At 37.5% G+C, this 22,281-nt stretch overlaps 4 protein-coding genes across 4 annotated transcripts; 1 reads left to right on the top strand and 3 right to left on the bottom strand.

Moving 5' to 3' along the window:
* Positions 1 to 5,432: 5,432 nt before the first annotated feature.
* On the top strand, positions 5,433 to 6,056 carry LOC110881779. The gene has a single exon (XM_022129934.1). It carries the CDS (start codon positions 5,433 to 5,435, stop codon positions 6,054 to 6,056), a length of 624 nt encoding a protein of 207 aa, XP_021985626.1.
* A 1,978-nt stretch (positions 6,057 to 8,034) lies between these two features.
* LOC110881778 lies at positions 8,035 to 8,515 on the bottom strand. Its single transcript, XM_022129933.1, has 2 exons — positions 8,315 to 8,515; positions 8,035 to 8,238 (listed from the first exon to the last, which is right to left on the bottom strand). Exons 1-2 carry the CDS (start codon positions 8,513 to 8,515, stop codon positions 8,035 to 8,037), a joined length of 405 nt encoding a protein of 134 aa, XP_021985625.1.
* Positions 8,516 to 8,899: 384 nt separating this feature from the next.
* Positions 8,900 to 10,816, bottom strand: LOC110881777. The gene has a single exon (XM_022129932.1). The coding sequence runs from the start codon at positions 10,814 to 10,816 to the stop codon at positions 8,900 to 8,902; it is 1,917 nt and encodes a 638-aa protein (XP_021985624.1).
* An 8,757-nt stretch (positions 10,817 to 19,573) lies between these two features.
* Positions 19,574 to 21,123, bottom strand: LOC110885166. Its single transcript, XM_022132854.2, has 3 exons — positions 20,891 to 21,123; positions 20,615 to 20,817; positions 19,574 to 19,998 (listed from the first exon to the last, which is right to left on the bottom strand). Exons 1-3 carry the CDS (start codon positions 20,990 to 20,992, stop codon positions 19,821 to 19,823), a joined length of 483 nt encoding a protein of 160 aa, XP_021988546.1. The 5' UTR covers positions 20,993 to 21,123; the 3' UTR covers positions 19,574 to 19,820.
* Positions 21,124 to 22,281: the final 1,158 nt, after the last annotated feature.

The raw sequence follows: 22,281 nt of genomic DNA, 5'->3' as shown, positions 1-22,281 counted from the left end.
GGTTGTCAAGTTTTGCTTTCTTCTTGTAAAACCTTTTTGAACATTCACCAACTTCAAACTTTGAGTTTTTGAAAACAATAAATGGTTCAGTTGGTGGTTCAGTTTCAACAATCTTTTCTTTCATTTAAAAAAAAAACTCTCTGTTTTGATTGTATTGCCTTGGGACAATTCCTGGAAATATGACCACTTGTTTTGCATTGAAAACAGGTTCTCATCTCTTTGTTCTGAGCAGCTTCATTCTTCATTTCATCTTGCTTCTTTGCAAGGAATTCTTTGTTTGGTTGTCTCCAGAATGCGCTTTTCTCCTCTTCTTCCAAACTTGCTCCTGAAACAAATACAGTTTTTGGTTTATAAGTTTTATCATTTTTATAATTTTCTGGTGGTACAAAACCCAATCCTTTCTTTTTGAAATAACCGGTATGGTTTGGTTTCTTTTGAAAACCAAAACCAGAACTGTAACCCTTTTTCTTGTTTTCTCTTTATTTAACTCTTGAGGTGTATTTTTAGGTTTTTCAGTAAGATTAACATCTTTTATTTCAAAAATATTAATTTCTGTTAGTTTGAAAATCTTTTTAATCATGTCAGGTTTGACACCTCTTATTGGAAATTCCTCATCAGAATATAATTTGTCAGAATCATTCAAAGTATATGCAACTTTGAACGTTTCATCATTCAAATTAGACTTTGATAACAGGAATTCATTATTATAAACTCTTTTGCCTTGTTTGACTTTTGAACATGATGTGTCGGATTCAGACTTGACTCTGGTTTTGACTCCGACTTTGACTCCTCTGTTTCATCTTTATCCAACACCTGATCGACTACTTTCTTTATTAACTCGGACTCATGATCAGTGTCTGATGATGTAAACGTGACATCAATGTTTTCTGGCAAATTGACTGACGGTTCAGACTCCCACACTAAGTTGGTTGTATTTTCGACTCTTTCAGAATTTGGATTTCTTGGCAAATATCCATTTTCCAGTGGGGGTGGACACTTGTTGTAACTGAAACCTTGTTTCTTACCAGAATTTTTCTTATCAGTCTTTTTCTTTGTGTCTATCTTCTTTTCTTCAGATGCTTCTTCTTCAAATGCCTTCATGCCTTCAACAGTTGGATAAATCTTGTCAATGACATAAGAAGAACATGAGTAACTTTTTAACAATTTATTAACTCTTTCTGTTTCAATTCTTTGAATCTCCAGCTTCTGCTCCAGCACAGCACACTTCTCAATGTAGTTGTTGACGGTTTTCTGTTTTGTCATGAAAGCCCCTTGAAGTGTTTTCATTGTTGTTGCTTGTTCACTGCTTGTATCGTTGTATTGATTCATGGCTTTGTTCAGAACGTCGTATGATTCTTTCAACCTATTCATGTTGTTAATCAATTCAATGTTTTTCTTCTTTATTATCTCACAGTTTTCACAATTCACAGAAATCTTTCTTGCATCTGCTCCTTCATCAACTTTGAATTCTGGAACTTTCTTTACTTTTCTCTTGATTACTGGAATTTCTTCATCATCACTGCTGACTGGGGTTTTAACTTTCTTCTTTTTCTTTTTAGCTTTTTCATCTTCACTGTCACTCTCTTCCATCATTTTTAAGTGTTTTTGCATTCGTTTTGCATAATAATCATCACCATTATCACTATCTTCTTCAATTCGAGCAACAAAAGCTTTGTGACTTGAAGTTTTGTTAGGATCATAGTCATCCCAACTGAAATTTTCCCAACTAAAACCTTCTGGTAACTTTTCATCATCTTGATCTATCAAACATGCTTTACCATCAACTGAAACGTATTTGTCCCAATTGAATCCTTTTGACGATTTCTTCTCATCATGATTCACCATACTTGCTCTCTTTGAAGAATCCTCGATTATCTTCTTACCATGAGCCACCTGCGGTGCTTGTTGATGTGATTGTTGAGCAACTTGACAATAGATCGCTTTCCGATAGTAATCATTGTTGTTAAACGGATTTTGAACTCCACTTGCTTCGCGGTTTGTGCACTCCCTCTTGAAATGCCCTTTTTCCCTGCAACGAAAACAAGTAACTTTAGATTTATCAAATCATAAAGTAGAAACACATGCATCACGGAAATCATCTCGTCCCGTGATCTGTTTGAATTTCTCAGCTCTTCTTAACACACTCGCCAAACACCATTTTATATCCATCAATTCCATCTCCTCAGCATCTATCTGATCGTAATCCTCTTTTGTCAGCATTGGATTCCCGATCCGACCTGCGACTAAACTACCATATGATTCTAACACAGTTCTCAACAAAGACACGTGACTTTTTGCAACTTCTTCTGAATAATCTTGATCATCTTCAAGATTTAACACAATGTTGCATTGTAACTTCTTGCTATTCTTTGTTGCTGTCAAGTTTGGATCAAATGACGGATATGACGAAAAACTCGTTTTGCTGCTTGATCCTTTAGATGAACCTCCCGATGAACTTTTTGCATTGAATGCAGTTTCAACTTTTGGTGACATGTTGGTCTTTTCATTCAACCCTGCTTTGTAATATAGCCCAATATCTTGTTCACCATTAAAAAATTTAATTCTTGAAATCTTCTTTTGCTCCATCTCCTGAGCTTCAAGTATTTCAATGAACTTACTCAGTGTTAGAGTATTAAACCCTTTCTTATTTCTTAGCATCACCAGGTACGTTCCCCAAGTCTCATATGGCAATGCATCTGCCAGTTTCTCAATCAACTCTTCATTATCCTTTGTGATGCTTACCCTCTTCATGTTTACTAACAAATTGCAGTATCTTTCAATTATCTGCTTTGTGCTTTCATTTTTCAAACCATGAAATAGATCAAACTCTTTTTTCAGAAGCGATTTTTTGTTCTTAATCATTTCTTGACTTCCAACAAACTTAGATCTTAACGCTTTCCAAATCGAATATGCACTCCCACTGTGTTGTAATAAAACCAAAATATCTTCTTTCACAGCTTGTTGCAATAAACTAATCATCATCTTTTCATTTTTGTATTTCTTTTTCTCATCCGCACTAAGATCTTTGATAGCAATCTCCTCTTCGTCATCATTCGTCGGTCTAACATATTTCGTTTCAATACATTCCCAAGCATCCAAATAATTTGCTTGAACCCAGTTCTCAAACCGTTCTTCCCATCCCTTATACTCCTCAATGTTCATGAGTTTAGGCGGTTTCTGCATCGTGCCCGTTTCATTTTCCAACATTGCTTGCTGAGTAATGGTTATCGGAGTAGCAAATGCGTTGTAGAATTCCTCTTCCATGATTTGGTTTTCAAAATATCACAATCAGACAGTTTTAAACGAAATTAACTTTTTCAAACGAAATCCCTTTCAAACGAAATATCCTGTCCAAACGAAATTACACTCTGGTGCGAAATTTCTTGTTCAAACGAAATATCTTTCAAAAGAAATTACCCTAATTTCGTTCGAAGTGACACTCTTTCAAACAGAATTGTAATTCCGTGCGAGATTATCAAACGGAATCAGCACTTCAAGCGAAATTACTAATTTCGCGTGGAACGACTCAAGCGAAATTACAACTTTGGTGCGGAATTACTAATTTCGCGTGAACTTTTCAAACGAAATTAACTTCTGATGCGAAATTAACCCCTAATTCCGTGCGGAATTATGTTGATGTCATCATCTCGAGCTGAATTTTGTCAAATTGATCAAGTTATAGGCTGATTTTAGTTCTGAAACTCTCAAGGGTTTGTTAAAACATGAAAGCGAGTATACTGTGAAAAATTCAAGTCATTTTAACCGTGAAAACAAGTTCAATTTGAAAAAAAAGGTGTAGAAATCAGAATTTGCAGCTGAATTGGTATGAACTCTTCCTCCTGAGCTCTGATACCACTTGTAGGATCGTTTTCAGTCCCGAACGAGTCGATCAGAAGAGTTTTTGCTCAATACGAAAGGCAGAAACAGACTTATCAAGTTCAATTCAGCTAGAATACACTTTAAATAGTCTTTTGATTGATTTGACAAAGAATTACAGCGAGTAGACACTTCGGCAGCACTTCGGTACTCGAGCCGGAAAATTACAAATGAAATCAAGACACCCCTATTTATAGGCAGAGTAATTCCATGCGGAATTACTCACACGAAATTAAGTTCCATGCAGAATTAAGTTCCGTGCGAGATTACAGCTTAATTCCGTGCGGAATTACCATAGGGTAATTTCGTGCGGAATTACCTCCAAGCCTAATTTTAACATTTTCTCGTACAACGTGCCCTGATCTATCTAAATATATACAAGACTCGATACAAGACGAAGTCGACAGACGCATGCACTAACATGGAGAAAATTTTAATTGGATTTGGGTTTCACACGAATATGGTGCGATGGGTGATGGCGTGTGTTACTTCAACTTCGTTTTCGTTGTCCGTCAATGGGAATTTATATGGTTATTTTAAAGGTAAGCGCGGTCTTCGTCAGGGAGACCCGATGTCTCCGTATTTGTTTACGCTTGTTATGGAAATTCTAACTCTAATTTTCCAGTAACAAGTTGATTTATCTTTCCGAATTCAAGTTTCATCAGAAATGTGAGAAACAACGAATTATTAACCTATGTTTTGCGGATGACTTGTTTATTTTTGCTCGGGGCGATCACAGATCAGCGTTGGTTATTATGGAGGGGTTGAATGTTTTCAAGAATATGTCGGGTTTAGTTCCAAGCATGTTAAAGAGTACGATTTTCTTTGGTAATGTTACCACTGCGGTCAAAACTGAATCCTTAGTATTATGCCTTTTGAAGAGCGTAATTTGCCAGTTCGATACCTTGGTGTTCCTCTTATGTCAACTAGACTCAAGTATAATGATTGTAGAAGGCTGGTGGAGAATATGGAGGTGCGTATAACCAATTGGAAGACGAAATGCTTATTGTTTGCTGGGAGAATTCAACTGATTCGGTCGGTTCTTTCTGCTATGCATATTTTTTGGGCTTCGTTTTTTATTATTCCTAAACGTGTTGTTTGTGAACTTGAACAAAGAATGCAGAGATTTTTGTGGGCTCAAGGTAATAATATTAAAGGGAAAGTGAAGGTCAATTGGAACCGGGTCTCATTGCCGAGAAATGAAGGGGGTTTGGGGATTAGAAGAGTGGTCGATATGAACAATGCTCTTATGACTACTCATATATGGAGCCTTATAACCAATCGAGAATCTTTATGGGTTAAATGGATCCATTCTTACCGTATTCGTGGAAGGAGCTTTTGGGATGTTCCGTTAAAAAATAACGTTCCATTAAAAAATAACGTTCCGATGGAGGAAATTACTAACTCTTAGACTCATTGTTCGGAATCATGTGTGGACAAAGTTGGGCGATGGCAGGTGCACGGATGTGTGGTATGATAAATGGGATGATGTGTGTCCTCTCAACAATGTCATCACGCCAAGGTTGATTGCTAATGCGGGGTTTACTCTAAATACTATGGTCGCGGAGGTTTACGTTGACGGAGATTGGTTGTGGCCGCGTGCATGGAGCTCTAGATTTCCTTCTCTTCTAAATATGAGGCCGATTACTTTGACTGAATCCACGCAAGATAAGCTAGTTTGGCGTTCTCGATTGGGTATAGAGGGAGATTTCAGTACATCGACGGTATGGGATGATGTACGACATGCTCAGAATGATGTCTCATGGGGGAAGGTGGTGTGGTTTCCTCAAGCGGTTCCTCACCACTCGTTCTTTATGTGGCTCCTAGTGAATAGAAGATTGAAGACACATGATGTTATGGCTAAGTGGTCGGCGACGGGCAACACTAATTTTAATCTTCTTTGCTGTTCTTTGTGTATGACTGGTCCATATTCTCACGAACACTTATTCTTTGAATGTAACTTTGCATCCAAAGTTGGGAGTGGTGTGAAAGATAGAGCTGGAATGTCTAATATTAGTGAACAATGGAACTCTATTTATGATCACTTGGTGGGGATCGCTACGTCTAAAATGGCCCAACATGTAATTTCGAAGCTGGTGGTGGCCGCGACAGCGTATTTGTTTGGCAAGAGAGAAATGCTCGGCTATTCTCGAACAAGAAACGGTCTCCGGAAAAGTTAGTCGAGGTGATTCTCACTACGGTGCGGTTGAAACTTCACACGTGTAGATTTAAAGGCTCGGTCCAAGTTCACTCGATTCTTCATGATTGGAAGCTTCCGAGGGGTTTGCTGATTGAAGACGATGATTGTGGCTAGTTAGTGCTATTTGTGTTTTTTGTTTGTAATTTTAGCTATGTGAGCTGTGGTTTTCGTTTAAGGTTGTTTGTTTAGGGTAGCTTGAACTGGTGTTACTCATGTGTGGCGTGTCATACCTGAGAACTGAGGAAGACTCTCTTCCTTACTTGTTTTGTTTGGTTTGGTAATATAAAATTCACCGGGGTAACCCTTTACCCAAAAATAAAATCAAATCAATTTAATATTTTTAATTGTTTTTATAAATAGTGTGGGGCCTCATCCTCCACCCCCTTGGTCCATCACCTTTAGGCCCATCCTCACTCCCGGTGATATGGCGTCCTACATGGCGACCCATTCCCTTGGGGATGACCCTCACCATACCCACTAGCCTTAACTAATTATAATCCACACTGACACTATAGTTAATGACACTTCGAACATTTATGTTCGTTACCAAGGTGATCTCATTCGCATAATTATCATAGGATAACATTTACCTTGTGAGGAAATCAAGTTGAAAATTCATATTTTTTTTTGAAAGGAGAACTTCATTAAAAAACACGCGATACCCGAAAAAACGAGACGCAAAAGCACACAAAGAACATAAAACACAACCCGAACTAAATAATTACAAATTTATACCAATCGGACCAACTAATGAACTTGAACTTAGATCTATTCTTGAACCAAATGAAGCCTAACGATTTGATTTCACTGAATATATCATCCACTTTTGCCTGGCCAGAAGAGAAAACAACCCTGTTCCTAGCCTTCCACAAACACCAGCACGCCACTATAACAATCCCTTTGAGCGTATACATCTCAGCACCCCCAATCCTGCTATGATAATGCACCTCCAGAAGATCACTAATCGAAAAAGCGAAAATATTTGGGATGCGGCACCACCTGCTGACCTTCTGCCAGACAACCGCCGCGACACCGCAAGAGATGAACAAATATTCTGCAGACTCGTCTTCACTGCTGCACATTGGACATAATCTCGAACCCACACTAATACCCTTCTACTCAAAGCATCTGAAGTTGGAATCCTGTTCATTTCCATCCTCCACACGAACACATTACATTTATCCGGCACCCACTTGCTCCACTCAAAAACATACCAGTTGCTGGCATTCAAATTGCCCGAGATAAGGTTTTTGACCGAGCGGATGCTGAACACTTTAGAACGATCGCCAAGCCAAATCCATCCGTCTCTCCCACTGGAAAGCACCACCTCACTCAAGGCGTTTTGCAGCTTGACCCACTCTGCCACCTCTTCTGCAGAAACGGGATCGCTCCGCCACAGCCACAAACCCTCTCCAGCCATCCGTTCCTTAACCAAACATGTTTTAACCACCTCAAGCTGAAATAAACTAGGATAGCAGTCTTTCAGAAGGATATCCTTCATCCATGGGTCTAACCAGAATAATATGTTCTCTCCATTTCCCACTACCCCTTTGAACAGATTTTCTGGTCGGAGAGGCCCCAGAAATGCTTCTGTTCAGAACCAAAGCAATGTTCTACCACGCCCCTCTTTGAGACTTCTTAATCGGCAAGAAAACCCACTCAGACCCTCCCGAATGCAGAGCGTCAATAACCTTGACCCACAAATTGTCTTTTTCGGTTTTGTAACGTCATCCCCATTTACACAATAACGACATGTTAATATCCGAAAACTTAGAAACACCCAAACCCCCAGCCTTTTTAGGCGAGGCCACCCTCTCCCAAGCAACCCAATGAGTTTTCCTCACCCCACTCGAGCTACCCCACAGAAATTTCTTGATCAAACACTCCAAATCTGCAATTACCTTAGCTGGAGTCCTATATAACGAAAAATAATAACAAGGGAGGCTTTCGAGCACTGATCAAATTAGCGTCACCCTCCCACCGATAGATAACACAACGGACTTCCAAAGCGAGAGACGTTTGTCAAAAATCTCGTAAACCGGCCTCCAATTAACGATCCGGTTCATGTTAGCTCCAACCGATAGGCCGAGATATTTAAACGGCAAAGAATCCGATTTACACCCAACCTCCACCGATATCATCCACTTCAGAACTACCAACCCCTATACCGTAAATATTAGATTTGCCAAGGTTGATTTTTAAGCCCGAACATGCATAGAAACATCTCAAAATTCTAACCACATTAAGCACGTTCTCCTTACACCACTCCCCGATAATAAACGCATCATCGGCATAGAAGAGATGCGACACTAACGACCCGTCCTCAGGAAGATGAACCCCTTTCATAATTTGAACCTCGCAGGCCTTGTCAAGCATACAAGAGAGCGCTTCCATCACTATCACGAACAAGAACGGAGAGATGGGGTCTCCTTGCCTCATGCCTTTATCGCACTTGAACTCGAAGGTCAGGGACCTATTAACTAACACCGAAGCCTGAGCCAAAGAAAGAACACCGAAAATCTAGCTACACCAATTATCTTGAAACCCCATTCGCCGAAGAACGTTTACCACAAAATTCCAATTGACGTTATCATAAGCTTTTTCGAAGTCAATTTTCAAAAAAAAAACGCCTTCCTTTTACGAAGTTAAGCCAAGACAAGACTTCGTTGATTATTAAAGGCCCATCAAGAATGTATTTCCCGCTTAAAAAGGCCGATTGAGAGACCGAGATAACAGAACCAATGACCTTTTTGAGTCTGCTGACCAAAATTTTGGAGACCACTTTGTTTAACACCCCCACCAAACTAATACGCCTGAAGTCGTTCAGACTAGCCGAATCTCTTTTTTTCGGAATAAGGGTGATAAACGACGACCCACACCCCTATTAATCGACCCACTTTCGAAGAATGAAGCCATAATACCGACAAAGTCTTCCTCGAACAGCCCCCAAAAACACTTGAAAAACCGAAAATTCATACCATATGGGCCCGGGGCCCTGTCTCCCCCACATTCAAAGACGGCAGTCTTAATTTCATTCCTCGAGAACAGAACTTCCAGCCCAGCAGCCTCCGTAACCGAAAGTTTCTTTAAATTGGAGAAGTTGAGAGACGACCGACTTTGACATTCTTCCACGAAGTTGCTCCTGAAAAATTTAAAAACTTCTTTCTTAACTAAGGATGGTTTAGAAACCCACCTATCTTCCACCTCCAAGCCACGAATGGCGTTGCAGGCCTTCCTTTTATTAATCATAGAATGGAAATACTTGGAATTTTCGTCCCCATCCTTGGCCCATTTGACACGGGAACGCTGTTTGAGATCCTTTGCTAACAACAATTCCGCTTCAAGGACAATCTTCTTATTTTCCGAGAAAATCCACTCTTCCTCCTCGGTGAGATCCCTCCTTTCGAGCAGAGCTTCCATTTCCTCCAACTTTTCTTTAGCTCCCGAAACCACTTCACCCTCTTTCTTAATCATAACATTCCTCCATGATTTAAGTTTATTTCTAATTTGGCCGAGCTTCCTAATAAACTGGACATCAGGAGGCCCACCATGATAGACAAAACTGTTACACGCCTCAATAACAGCCTCCTCGAAACCTTCTTTACCAAACCAGGAGTTGAATATCCGAAACGTCCGAGCACCGTAATTAACAGCCTTCATATTCAGAATAATCGGAATGTGATCAGACCACATACTTGGGAGCACCTGAAAACACGCTTGCGGCCACAAGTTGAAAAACTCCGAATTAATAAGAAATCTGTCCAACTTGCTCATCTTCTTACCGTTATCCGAGCAATAGGTAAACGGTCTCCCATTGATGGGGTACTCGAGAAGACCTGTATCATAAATGAATGAGTTGAAATTATTAGCGCAGGTCCGTTTAAAAGCACAATTTCTTTTCTCTTCTGGGAACCGAACCGCATTGAAATCCCCGATAACCACCCATAACCCATCATTAACAGATATGAGAGCAGCCAGATCCTCCCACAGATCCTTCTTCGCCGGAATCCCCTGAGGGGCATAAATGTTCAGAATTTTCACCGCCTTATCGACACCGACTAAACTACCCCTGATATGCAAGAAATTCCTCTCCTTAGACACCCCTGTCTGATTAAACACCGAATTATTCCACAAACAAATCAAACCCCCCGAGTGACCAGACGGGTTAACACTTTCCATGCCAAAATTGTTATTTCCCCAGTACCTCGCTAACTCCGCTACAGACACATCCCCCTTCTTCGTTTCCTGCAAAACTAAAAAATCGATTCCAAATTTGATTTTGAGACTTCTGATCCAACCAGGCTTCGTGTCACCCCCAATACCTCTAATATTAACGACATAACATCCATTGATGAACCCCATTGTTACCTTTTTCGAAAATAGCGTTCCTGATGAGATGATGTGATCGTTAAGAGCAACGCCAATTCCCAATCCAAACGCTATCGTGTTCTCCACTTCCTTCTCAATAAAGTTCCTAGAATCTTCCGCTGAAATCCCATCGGCTACCACATTCCCGTTAATAACTTCGTGATTCTCCGCGACTCTACTTGAGCAAGAGTGCTCAAACGCAGCTCTGATATTTAAGTCATAGGAATCGGCACCCCTATCTCCAGTCTCCTTATCCTCCTCTCTTACCACACTAGCCTCGAAACCAAAACCCACTTGCCCACCCAATCCGAAATTGAAAGGGGATGGCTCATCACGTTTCACCCTGGTTCTTTTCATGGGCCTCTGATCCATAGATGGCGAGTTGTTACTAGTCTGGGCCTGGTTCTTGCGTCCATTAGTGACCAACTTGGGCCTTTTGAGGGCCTGTTTTCCTTTATCCTTATTTACCTTGTGAGGAAATCAAGTTGAAATACGTAAATTTATAATGATTACGTGAGTAAATTTCTTTATTGACAATAAAAGTGAAAATTGTAATGTTGCTGATTAAATATTTTAATTATAGCTTATATGATACAAACACCTAAAATGTTTCCAGGATTATTTTTTACCCTTTAAGGAAGCGTATAAGTTTGTTTGATATGGGGTAATGAAGTGGACGGGGAGTGGAATGGACGAGATAGGACAAAGGAATGAAATGGATTATTACCATTCTATAGTTTTGTTTGGTTACCATGTGTGAATAGAATGAATCATTACCATGTGTTTGTTTGGTATGCAGGAAAAGACGACCAAATAAAATTGGAAATGGATGGTGGTAGTGGGTGGTGGCGGTGGGTGGCGGTGGCAGTTGGTGATAGTGGCGGCGGTAGAGGATGGCGGCTGTGGGTGGTGGCACCGACAATGATGGGCGGTGACGACGGTGGGTGGCGGTGGTCGGCATGGTACTGGTGTTAGTCGGCGGTGGCATCAGTTGTCAGTGACGGTGGCGACGATGGAGGGTGACGGGTGGTGGCGGCGACAACGGTGGCCGGTGGTGGTGGCATTTGGTGACGGTGATCCTAAGTTATCAAGATTAACATATCAATGGCATGCAATATTCAAGTCAATCCTCTGATTACCACAAGAATTAAATTTAACATGACCTCTTGTTCACGAGTGATGTTTTACTCCTATAGCGCTATACATGTTAAATGGAGGGTCGTACGAAGTTAATGACATGTGTATCACATAAGAATCACCCAAGAATATGAATCAAGTATAACAAGTAAGTATGCATGTATTTGGATTGTTTTGTGCATTGCATAAAGTATGTGGTGTTTGTGCTTTTAATAGACTAACATGTTGCACCAAAAAATGTGTAAAACGAAAATGGGTCAAGCACGGTTTTGCAAAGCTTCAAACTTTATAATCCTGTGAAGTATTGTAGGTTTGAGGATGGAATCACCAAGTCACCCTACATGCGGAAACGAAGGTGTGTAAGTTTATGGATTTAGGATGGAAGATTAGGACTTGGAATTTAAAGTATTGGAAGTATGTATACGAAAGTAATATCTAGTTCTAAGAGCTCGTTTATGACACTATGTTATGTGGTTTCATGGGTCCAAATTGCCCATTAGAATCATCAACGAGTATCTTAGATTATAGATATATTAGCCTAAGTTTATGATGGTTAATCATAGGTTGATTAGCATCACAAATTCAACCTTGTTTTATATGTATTTATATGGTAATAATAGTAACCTAAACTAAGTCCAATCATAGATAATCATGTAGCATCATGTATGTCAAGCATGAAGGTTAAAACCTCATTATATGATTCACCACTACACAAACTATCACAAAGATGGTTCAGAGGGTCATAAATAACGAGAATAAATCTAACTAATCATAAGCTCAAGCGTCCAAGTACTTACTCTACAACCCGGATGTGCCAACACATCATGAAAAGAATTAACTAAGTGAGGGAGGCTAGACGGGGCTAAGGTACTTTGATTCTAGTAAGTCACTTGAGTGTTTATACACAAGGCTCAAAATGAAGGAGTGGAACTTAGTTTGGAAAGCCAAAGCTTCCATTTTTTCACGCTTCACAAGTTCATCATATGAAAGATGATGGCTTGTGCTTGCTTTCATCATTCGATTTTATCATGTATAAACAGAAATATAATGACCGTATATCCAAGAGATGTTAAGCCACTAATTAAAAAGTTTTTCTTTATGTTTTTATCTCAAAGACAATTTACTAAATGTGCGAAGTCTACTGGCACATCATCAATGAGACATGTTTAACACTTTTTAACACTACATTTCTTTAGCATAGTGTGATAGTCCACTGATGTACTATCATTTACTATTTTTTACACGAAAAATTTTTCTTTGTCTTTTTCATGTTTTTGTACTTTTTGTATTTTCTCAAATTTGTTCTCCCCCTAAAATCAAAAACATATTTTGGATTTTTGTTTTTAAAGAAAGAAACATTAACCGACCGATGAGAATCAACTCAATTCGCTTTCCATTACTGCTTCACATTTTTCTTTTATACTTTCTTCCCTTCATGATGACAAAACTTTGGCATTTTTTATTTTAAAAACATTTACAAAACTTTGGCATTTTTTATTTTAAAAACATTTACAAATCTGTCTTTTCAACAAGTTTTGTCTGTTCAACAGTGAGAGTTCTGTGATTTTTAAAATTTTCCAAAAATTTTCTTGAAAATAAATGTTCTAGCAAATTTATTATAGCCTGAAAAATTTTCATTTGAATAACCCGACTACTTTTCTCGTCATGTGCCAAGGAACCTCGTTCTTCATGATTAACTTTGATTCTCGGATGTTCCTGCACACAAACTTACACAATTAGTTGAATAGAGATACCCAAGTCTTTCCAGTCTTGGGTTCAACTTTAATTTCCTTTACATAATTAGATTTATATGTAAATTTCTAAAGTTCCACCTTATGTTTTACTTATGTGAAATTAATAGATGTGGTTTATTATATTGAATGTTATATATATATCTATGAATGTGCGAGCCATAATTATTACAAGAAATTATTAAGCATTAATGAATGGGCAGCCGTACACCCAAATCATCTCGCACACCCTCTTGACCGCACACTCCTACACCTCATTTATATACACTCGGCCCATGTCCACAGTGAGCCCACAAGTGACCGCACACCCTTAGCTGATGTAGGCTGCACATTTGGGTCGCACATATGTGTGTGCGGTATCTTCCATTGGGTATTTATACCCCCTAGCTATTAACCCTAGAGAATGTTTTCCCTAAATCTTTGTGACGACAACCTTTTACAAACACTCTCTCCTCTTTTAGAAACCCTAGAACATTCTCCTCTCTTTTTGTAATTTGGCGGCGGTATCATCTTCTCAATCATTTCAACAGCAGCCTACAATCATACTCTTGGAGATTCATTTCCCTTTTCTTTTATTTCACAATCTCTTGCATCTCAAACCTCCGGTTAGTGTGTTAACACCATTTGATTCTTTTATACATGATAATGTCTATGCTTGTTTGATGGTTTATTTATATGGCATGATTGATAATGATGATCAAGTATTGATAAAGAACATGTTTGACATTTGTTGTAAATGTATGAAAGATGATTTACTTAACTAGAGTTGCTTGATGTTAGTGTGTTAAAGGTTTGATATGATGTTCATAGATCTTATTTTTGTGCTTGATAATAATATGCATAGTGGTTAGATAAAGGTCAAGGGTTACGCTAGAATCAAGATTCAAAATTGTTTTAATTGTAAATAGATTTTGGAGAAATGCAAGGGGATTATGTGCAAAAAGGGATTCTTGATGATTATAGATGAAATAGAACTCTAGATCTATTTTTGATGATTTGATGTTATGTGAAAACTCGGAATCTGATAGTGTTAAGCATTTTGATGATATGGTGTGATATGTATTCATAAACTGATTATGATTTTACATGTTTATAAAGACTAGCTGATGATTCGGGTTCATAGGAATTCATGTAGAAATCCGTGTTTTTGTTTGTTTTGGACCATGACAACATGAATGATTTCTTGTTTGAATCAGTGGGATCGAACCGTAGAATACGGTTGAGCGCCAGAGTCTACGGCAGGATTTAATTGACACCGCACACACATGAGATGTACAACCTAATCTGCATAACGTACAATCTCGTATAACACACCACACACTTATTTGCTACGTGTACCGCACACTCGTGAATGTTACAACTACCGAAGAACAACATACAATCGAACGATGCAAGGCGACACACTTCTGAGACCACACATTCCAGATTGTACAAGTGCCTGATGCACACTGTACAACTGTCAACTGCATGACCGCACACTATAAGGAAGTCGCACACTCTTGCGTGTGCCGCACACCCTCATGTGTGCCGCACACTCATCATTGGGCTGTATATAGTGGGCCGCACACTTGTTTATATTGAATGGTATGTTACTGTTCACTTGATTGGGCTTTTGTTGAGAATCCAGTTATGGCCCACACGTCTGTTTATGTGATACGTGATGTTATAACTTGCATGCTACCTATTAGTTACGTGTAGAAAATACGTGGATTACTTGCATAAAAACCTAATTGTTATTGGTAACCATAATAGGACGTGGTTGACCAACTTTAAAACAAGTAATTAATCTGCCGAGCAAAACAAAGGTGAGTTCACACATTTACTAAAAGCATGTATTCCCGGTGGTTGGGAACGGACTTCACTTTCCCTGGTTTGGGATTGCCTAGTATTCTGAGGATGGAATACTATTAGATGCTATTTATATTTCATGTCTTAGCGTACTAAACGAAACTCTATCACGAAGTCCCCACTTACTATACTGATTAATCGCCTGGCCTGGCGAACGGGATATTAGTTGATAGCGCTATTAGGCTTGACAAACCTCACACCGTGCCGGGGAGGACGGGCGTGAACTATTATACCGTGGCAACTGGTCAATGATGATAGACATTGACTTGGGGTACAAATAACTCAACAGTCGCAAGTATTCGGTACTATACAGTTTAGTAGCTTACAGATGGGGTAGCTCCCCATAATGATTATAAATGAGTAATTTAACAACATACGTTTTTGGAAATAAAACTGGAAAACCGTGAACTCGCTAAATTTATGTTAACACCCTACTACATGCTTTGTAGGTCCATAGGTACAGCTCGGGAGCTTGCAGCGGAGGAGTCTAGTCGTTGCGTTTGGATTTTCAAAACTATATACTTCCGTTGTTAACTTTATTATTGTTTTTGGACTTTGAACTTTAGTCACTAATCGTATTGTGGTGATGGATTTACTATGTTTTAAATGATTGTTCAATATGATTGGTGGCATGATCCTGGTCAGTCATACGCCTCACGACAATACTCCGCATGTGGAAATTGAGGGTGTGACACATTTCAAGCTCATGCGCTTAAAGTTTTTCGATGAACTTACCCAGGCTCAAAGTATTATATTCTGAACTGTTTTTCAAAATTGTTAGATAAGTCGACCATTCTCCCTGATGCGATGTATCGGCCAACTTGTCAACCAGTTCTTCGTTCTCTTTTCGTATACCTAAGTGTTTCCTTTCGACGACTAAATGACAATATCTTTCAATTACTTGTTTCATCGTTTCTCCTTTAAAAGCCATGAAAATGTCAAACTCTTTCTTGAGTAGCGCTGTTTTACTTTTTATCATTTGTGTGCTACCCTGAAACTTTACTTTTAAAGCGTTCCAGATTGACTGGGCATCTCCTTCATGTTGTAGCAAAGTAAATATGTCTTCTTTAACAACTTGTTGCAAGATATTCATCATTTTCTTCTCTCTCACGAATTTATCTTTCTCTTCTGTAGTAAGCTGGGTTAACGTTTTTTCAAGCCCATTCTCTCTAGTGGGAGCAACATACTTCTCCTCAATGGCATACCAGCAATCGAAATAATTGGCTTGTACCCAGTTTAAAAAATGTTCATTCCGCCCACCATAGTCTTCTAAGTTCATCAACTTAGGTGGTTTTTGCATCATCCCCATTAGATTATCTAGATTTAGATTTTTAGTAGTCGACGTGGAAGTTGATGTGGACGGTGTAGCGAAGGAATTATAAAACTTGTTATCCATTTCATTGAAGTTGTGAGAAATTCTTGTGCAAAGTTGTCCTTGTGTGAAATTGACCCTCTTGCGAAGATAGACAAAGAAACACAGTTAAATCCCAGTTCATACGAAGATAAAAAAACAACCAAGATTTCAGATCTATCTTCGTGCAAAGATAAAATCCAAAACTTCCAAGAACTCACTTCGTACGGAGTTAAAATTTCATATTTGACAAAGTTTCACTTCGTACGAAGGTAAATTTATCTTCGTGCGAGGTGAAGTTTAAGATCGGGCGAAGTGAAGTTCACAATTTCATGTTTTTTGATGATTTTATCATTACTTCGGTTGATTTTAGGTCTAAATATTTCAAGGATTTGTTAGAACGTGATTTTACGTATTCCTTGAGAAAATTAGGCCATTTGGACCATTAGATGTTTGAAAAAATGATAAAAATGAGAAAAATGAGAAGAAGAGAAGTCATCAATGTTTGAATTTTGCAGAATTTCTTCAAATCAGGCCTTCCAAGCGAAGGTAAACTAGTCACATCGCACGAAGGTGATGTTTCACTTCGTACGAAGTTAATATCTACATTCGCATGAAGAGAGGACGTCTATAAATAGGAGGTCGAGCATAGTGTTAGGTATCCGTTTGTGTAGACAGGACGACGGAGCTCTAATACTACTTGTAGGTCCGTTCTTGGATCCGAAAGCTCAGGTCCTAACTTGATTAGCCTAGTCTAAACGTGCGGAATCTATTTAAGAGTTAGGGGCTGTTTGTTTAGCTCTTAATGAGTCTCTTAATGGTTCAGACATCTTATTGGTTTAGTACTTAATGATTCAGAATGTTTGTTTCACGAGCAGATGTCTAAATGGTTTAGACATTTGCATCTGAATGGTTAAGTATTATACTGAGTCTGAATGGTTAAGACCTCTAATCTGAATTGGTCAGACATTTGCCTCTAAATGGGTAAAAATTATAATGGCTCTTAATGATTCGGACCTCTTACTACTTCAGCACTTAATGGTTCAGAACTCTTACTAGTTCAACACTTAACCATTCAGAAGTTGCCAAACAGTCCATTAGGCGACAATATTAACAAAATTCACTTCTAAATATTGTTTCATTAATACTTCAATGTTTCCTGTCTACACAAACGAATACCTAACACTACGCTTGACCTCCTATTTATAGACTTCCTCTCTTCATGCGAACATAGATATCAACTTCGTACGGAGTGAATCAATACAACATGAAATCTAACATTTCGTTCCTATTACAGACTCGATATGATTTGATAACGTAGGCAACAAACATATGCATCAACAAAAACGAGGCGACCAAACAACCGAACATTACATATTTACCAAATTACACCAATCTACCCAACTAACATTCTTATTTAAAGATCTACTTTTAAACCCTAAATACCCTACCGATTTTATTTCACCAATAATCTCTTCTATCTTTACCGGTTTGTTTTTAAGCTTGGCTTCATTCCTCGCCCTCCAAATACTCCTGCAACCAATCCTCACAATCCCTTTTAAAGCCTCTTTTTGTTGGCCCTTTAACCCGAGATGATGATGCACCTCCAACAAATCTCTAAATGAGAACAAAAATAGATTCGGGATCTTGCACTACCTACTTATAGGCGAGCGTTAGATCTAGTTTTTAGTAAAGCTGTAATTGAATTTGTGCATTTATATTTTGATGGTGGTTAGACAAATAATTAATAAGTTTTAAGACTATACATTTATACTTTATTATTTATAACTAGTTGAAATTAAAACGCAATACAAAAGTTAAAATTATAAAACAATTTTTCATGGTTATATTCACAAACTAGTATTAAGCCCCTGCGTTGCAGCGGTTATTGTAAAACTGTGTCAAGTAGTTCCAATGTTATACCACTGTTATCGACCACCAACATTGGAAAAGCTCGTAAAAACAAATTAAATAAAAACGAAAAAAATAACGTCGGGCGAAAAGCAGACGTAAAATATTTGAATCATGAACGCTCGTTGCAAAGAAATTAAACCGAAACTTAATACATAGAAAAAAATAATTAAGTCAATTCAGAACCCGCGCATTGGTTGAACTTGTTAAACGGAGAAAAATAGATGTGCTGTGACGGGTCAGTCAAACGGAAAAAAATATACGAAAAAAATAGATGTGCGTTGCGGTGTATTAACTCACAAAATTTAGAACGAAACGAAAAAGTTAGGAAAGATGATAAGTATGGTGGACCAGAATTGAAAATAAAAAAGAGTTGGGATTAAATTGCAAAAGATTGAAAACTTTGGGCTAAAAGTAAAAAATAAAGAGTCTAAATTACAAAATTGAAGTTATTTATTAATTATAGATAAAGATAAGGATAAAAATAAATGATATTTATATATAAGTTATTAATATATTTAATATTAAAAGAAATTTATTAAATAATTGTAAATAAAATTTATGAGGTTGAAGAAGAGAATGACATGTGGCATTATTTGGAATCTTTTATTATAAGTTAGATATTTATGTCGTCTTAAATGACAATGTTGGTGGGTTTTCCACCGACAACCTCACCCCTTCAACTTTTGTAAATGTCATTTTTAACCTATTTAAGTTATCTTTTTAACCCTCAAATTTATTGACTTTACACATTCATCATCAATCTTTTGGCAAAAGATACAATGACTCATAACTAAATATTTAACAACTTTGTTCTCCCCCCCCCCCCCCCCCCCCCCAATTTATATATACTTAATAACTGCACACTTCGTCTTCTTTAACATTTCAATTCTTTTCACTAAATTATTTTTACAACTTTATACTGCAACTTGTGAGACATTATACTTTTTTTTTTATCTATCCCTAACCACGATAATGTCACTAACGTAACGTGTGCAATAAAGGAAAAAAATGTGTCACACTACGTTAATGTCATTATCATAACGTGTGCAACAAAGTCACAAACGTGACGTTGTCGCCGCAACATACGACAGGGATAAACATTGAGTGTATATTATATAACATTAGAAGTGTGAAAGTGAAATACATTTCCATTCTTAAATTTATTAAACAACATTTCAATTTCATTTCAACACATTACATTTGGTAAATTACCTTTCAACTCCTACGAAGACTAAAAAGTTCAATACATTAGATAGGTGTAAATTAGTCAATACAAAGGATGATAAAAGGGATCCATGAAACCCGAAACTGTAAAATGAAAACATGTTAATTTGGAAGAAAAAGTCAAAATATAACATTTGCTGATTTTGACTTTTCAGTGAATTGAAGCAGTGGCAGTAACGTAATAAGCGATGGAAAGGAGGCTATGAACGAAACACAATATCCCTCCAATAGAAAGGAAATGATGATGCGAGAGTCCACAAGAAGCATTTGATTTATGATTTGCTTTTGTCCCAATTACCAGGAGGCCCAAAGCAACGGCTAGGATTACCCTGATCCATTAATAACACATTTTTTTTAATTAAATTAATTAAAAACAATCTTAAGGAAAATTATAACATATTGTATTTTGTATCTTTAATAATTCGGTTATAGGATTTTAAGTTGACTATTTTGAGTGATTTTTAACAAAATATATGTTAAGAAATTGAATTACATTTAAAACAATTTGTTTGAAGTTACATGGTTTTAGGGGTGTGTTCAATTTTTTTTTTTTTTTTTTTTTTTTTTTCTGGTGCTAAAGCGAATCTAAAAATCGGTGTTGTCTTTTTGTAATAAAAGTAATTATTTTATTCACAATTCCAATAATAACTTACCATCATTATTGGGGTTACATTGAAAAACGTAATTAACTTCATTGTGTAACACATCAAATATAAATGCAAAATTATAAATCGGTTAATAGCGGTTCTTAATATCGGAGGCTGAATACATATATAAAAGAAGTGAACCCAAATCTCATTACTAGGCACATTAAAACCTAATCTCTATTTTTTTGGGGGGCCTAAAGCTAGTATTTTTTAGTGAAAAATTATAAAAAAAAGATATACATTAAGAAGTTAATTTTTGCAACATGTATAACGAAGAGACCGATAGGGGAAAGAGTACCATGTAAAGAAGAGTGATAACAATGACAATTGTCTCCCAAGCGAAGCTTTATGGATTTCCTCATGACTACAAGCGGTGCAACCACTTAGCAAATTAGCCAACACATGAGCCACAATTAAGAGCACAATGGCAGCAAAGCCAAGGTTATATGCTTCTTGGCTTGGTTGTTTGCACTCAAACAACCACAACCTCAAATGCTTCTCCTATATTCATCAAAAACACACATTAAGTCCTATAAACTGATTCATTTGTTCAAATGAATAAACATTATCGTACCTCATTTTGAGCCGCTTCCGCTCTAATACCAAGAATACCCGCAGTTATATCTAACGCAATGATGACAAGACATACAAACACGCCTACGCCTTTGTTAACCATTGTGATAAGATTTGATCAAGAAAATGGAAGATACTGCCTATTGGTGTGTGTTTTGAAAGTGTTGTTGGCTTTGAGATCAAAGGGATGGTATATAATATATGGTGTTCATGGAGAAGGAAAAAAACTTGGTATTTTGAATTTGTTTTTTCAAAAAGGGTGTTTTTTTGCATTCTTTTTGGGACACTTTTTTTCACTTTGGATTCTTTGGAGGGGTAACAAGGAAAGCAGGGTATAAAACAGCTAAGGGGGAAGTGGGTATGTCTCAAAGAATCTAATACTTTCTCCCGTTAGTTGAAGAAACAAGCAAACTAAAACAACCCATATTAAAAGTTTCATCTTTGAACCCTAAAGTTATTATCAACTATACTAATTACTATTAACCATCTAGCAGTTGAGGTGCACCAAGGTCAGATTCAGTTGGAAGGCACGACAACATTCTAAGCTAAGTTGTATAATACTTTAATCATTTGTTATATATATATATATATATATATATATATATATATATATATATAGGGTAAGGTTCATGCGAGAACAACCTTTATTGCGAGAACCGCGAGAACCAATGTGAACACAAGCTAAAATAGCTAAAAAAACCTAAAAAAACCCTAAAAAAAACCTAACCCCCACCCCCCACCCCCCAAAAACCTAAACCACCCACCCCCACCCCCCCCCAAAAAAAACCTAACCCCCCACCCCCCCCCCCCCTAAAACCTAACCCCCCCCCAAAGCTAAATGCTAAAAACTAAAACCCTCAAAAAACCTAAAAAAAACCTAACCCCCCCCCCCTCCCCCAAAACCTAAACCCCCCTCCCCCACCCCCAAAAACCTAAACACCCCCCCCCCCCCCCCCACCCCCAAGCTAAAATGCTAAAAACTAAACCCCCCAAAAAACCTAAAAAATCTAAAAAAATAAAAAAAAAATCTAAAATTTTTTTTTTATTTTTTTACTATTTTTTATGTTCAAATCGCTACTTTTAGTAGCCAAAAATTTTTTTTTTTTTTTTAAAAAAAAATTTTTAAAAAAAAAATTTTTTTTTTTGGATACTAAAGTAGCGATTTTTATATAAAAAATAGTAAAAAAATAAAAAAAAAATTTTTGGGTGTTTTTTAGATTTTTTTAGGTATTACTGTTTGTGTTCACACTGGTTCTCGCGGTTCTCGCAATAAAGGGTGGTTCCTAACGGATCTTTGTCCTATATATATATATATATATATATATATATATATAGGATAATGCTAGATAAAAAACCCTAAAATTCTTAGAAAACTTTGGAAACCCAAATGGG

Source organism: Helianthus annuus, chromosome 10 (assembly GCF_002127325.2).
Source record: "Helianthus annuus cultivar XRQ/B chromosome 10, HanXRQr2.0-SUNRISE, whole genome shotgun sequence".
In the NCBI taxonomy this organism is placed as follows: Eukaryota; Viridiplantae; Streptophyta; class Magnoliopsida; order Asterales; family Asteraceae; genus Helianthus; species Helianthus annuus.
Note: the sequence above shows the minus strand (reverse complement) of the source record. Positions and strands in the feature narration are given on the sequence as shown.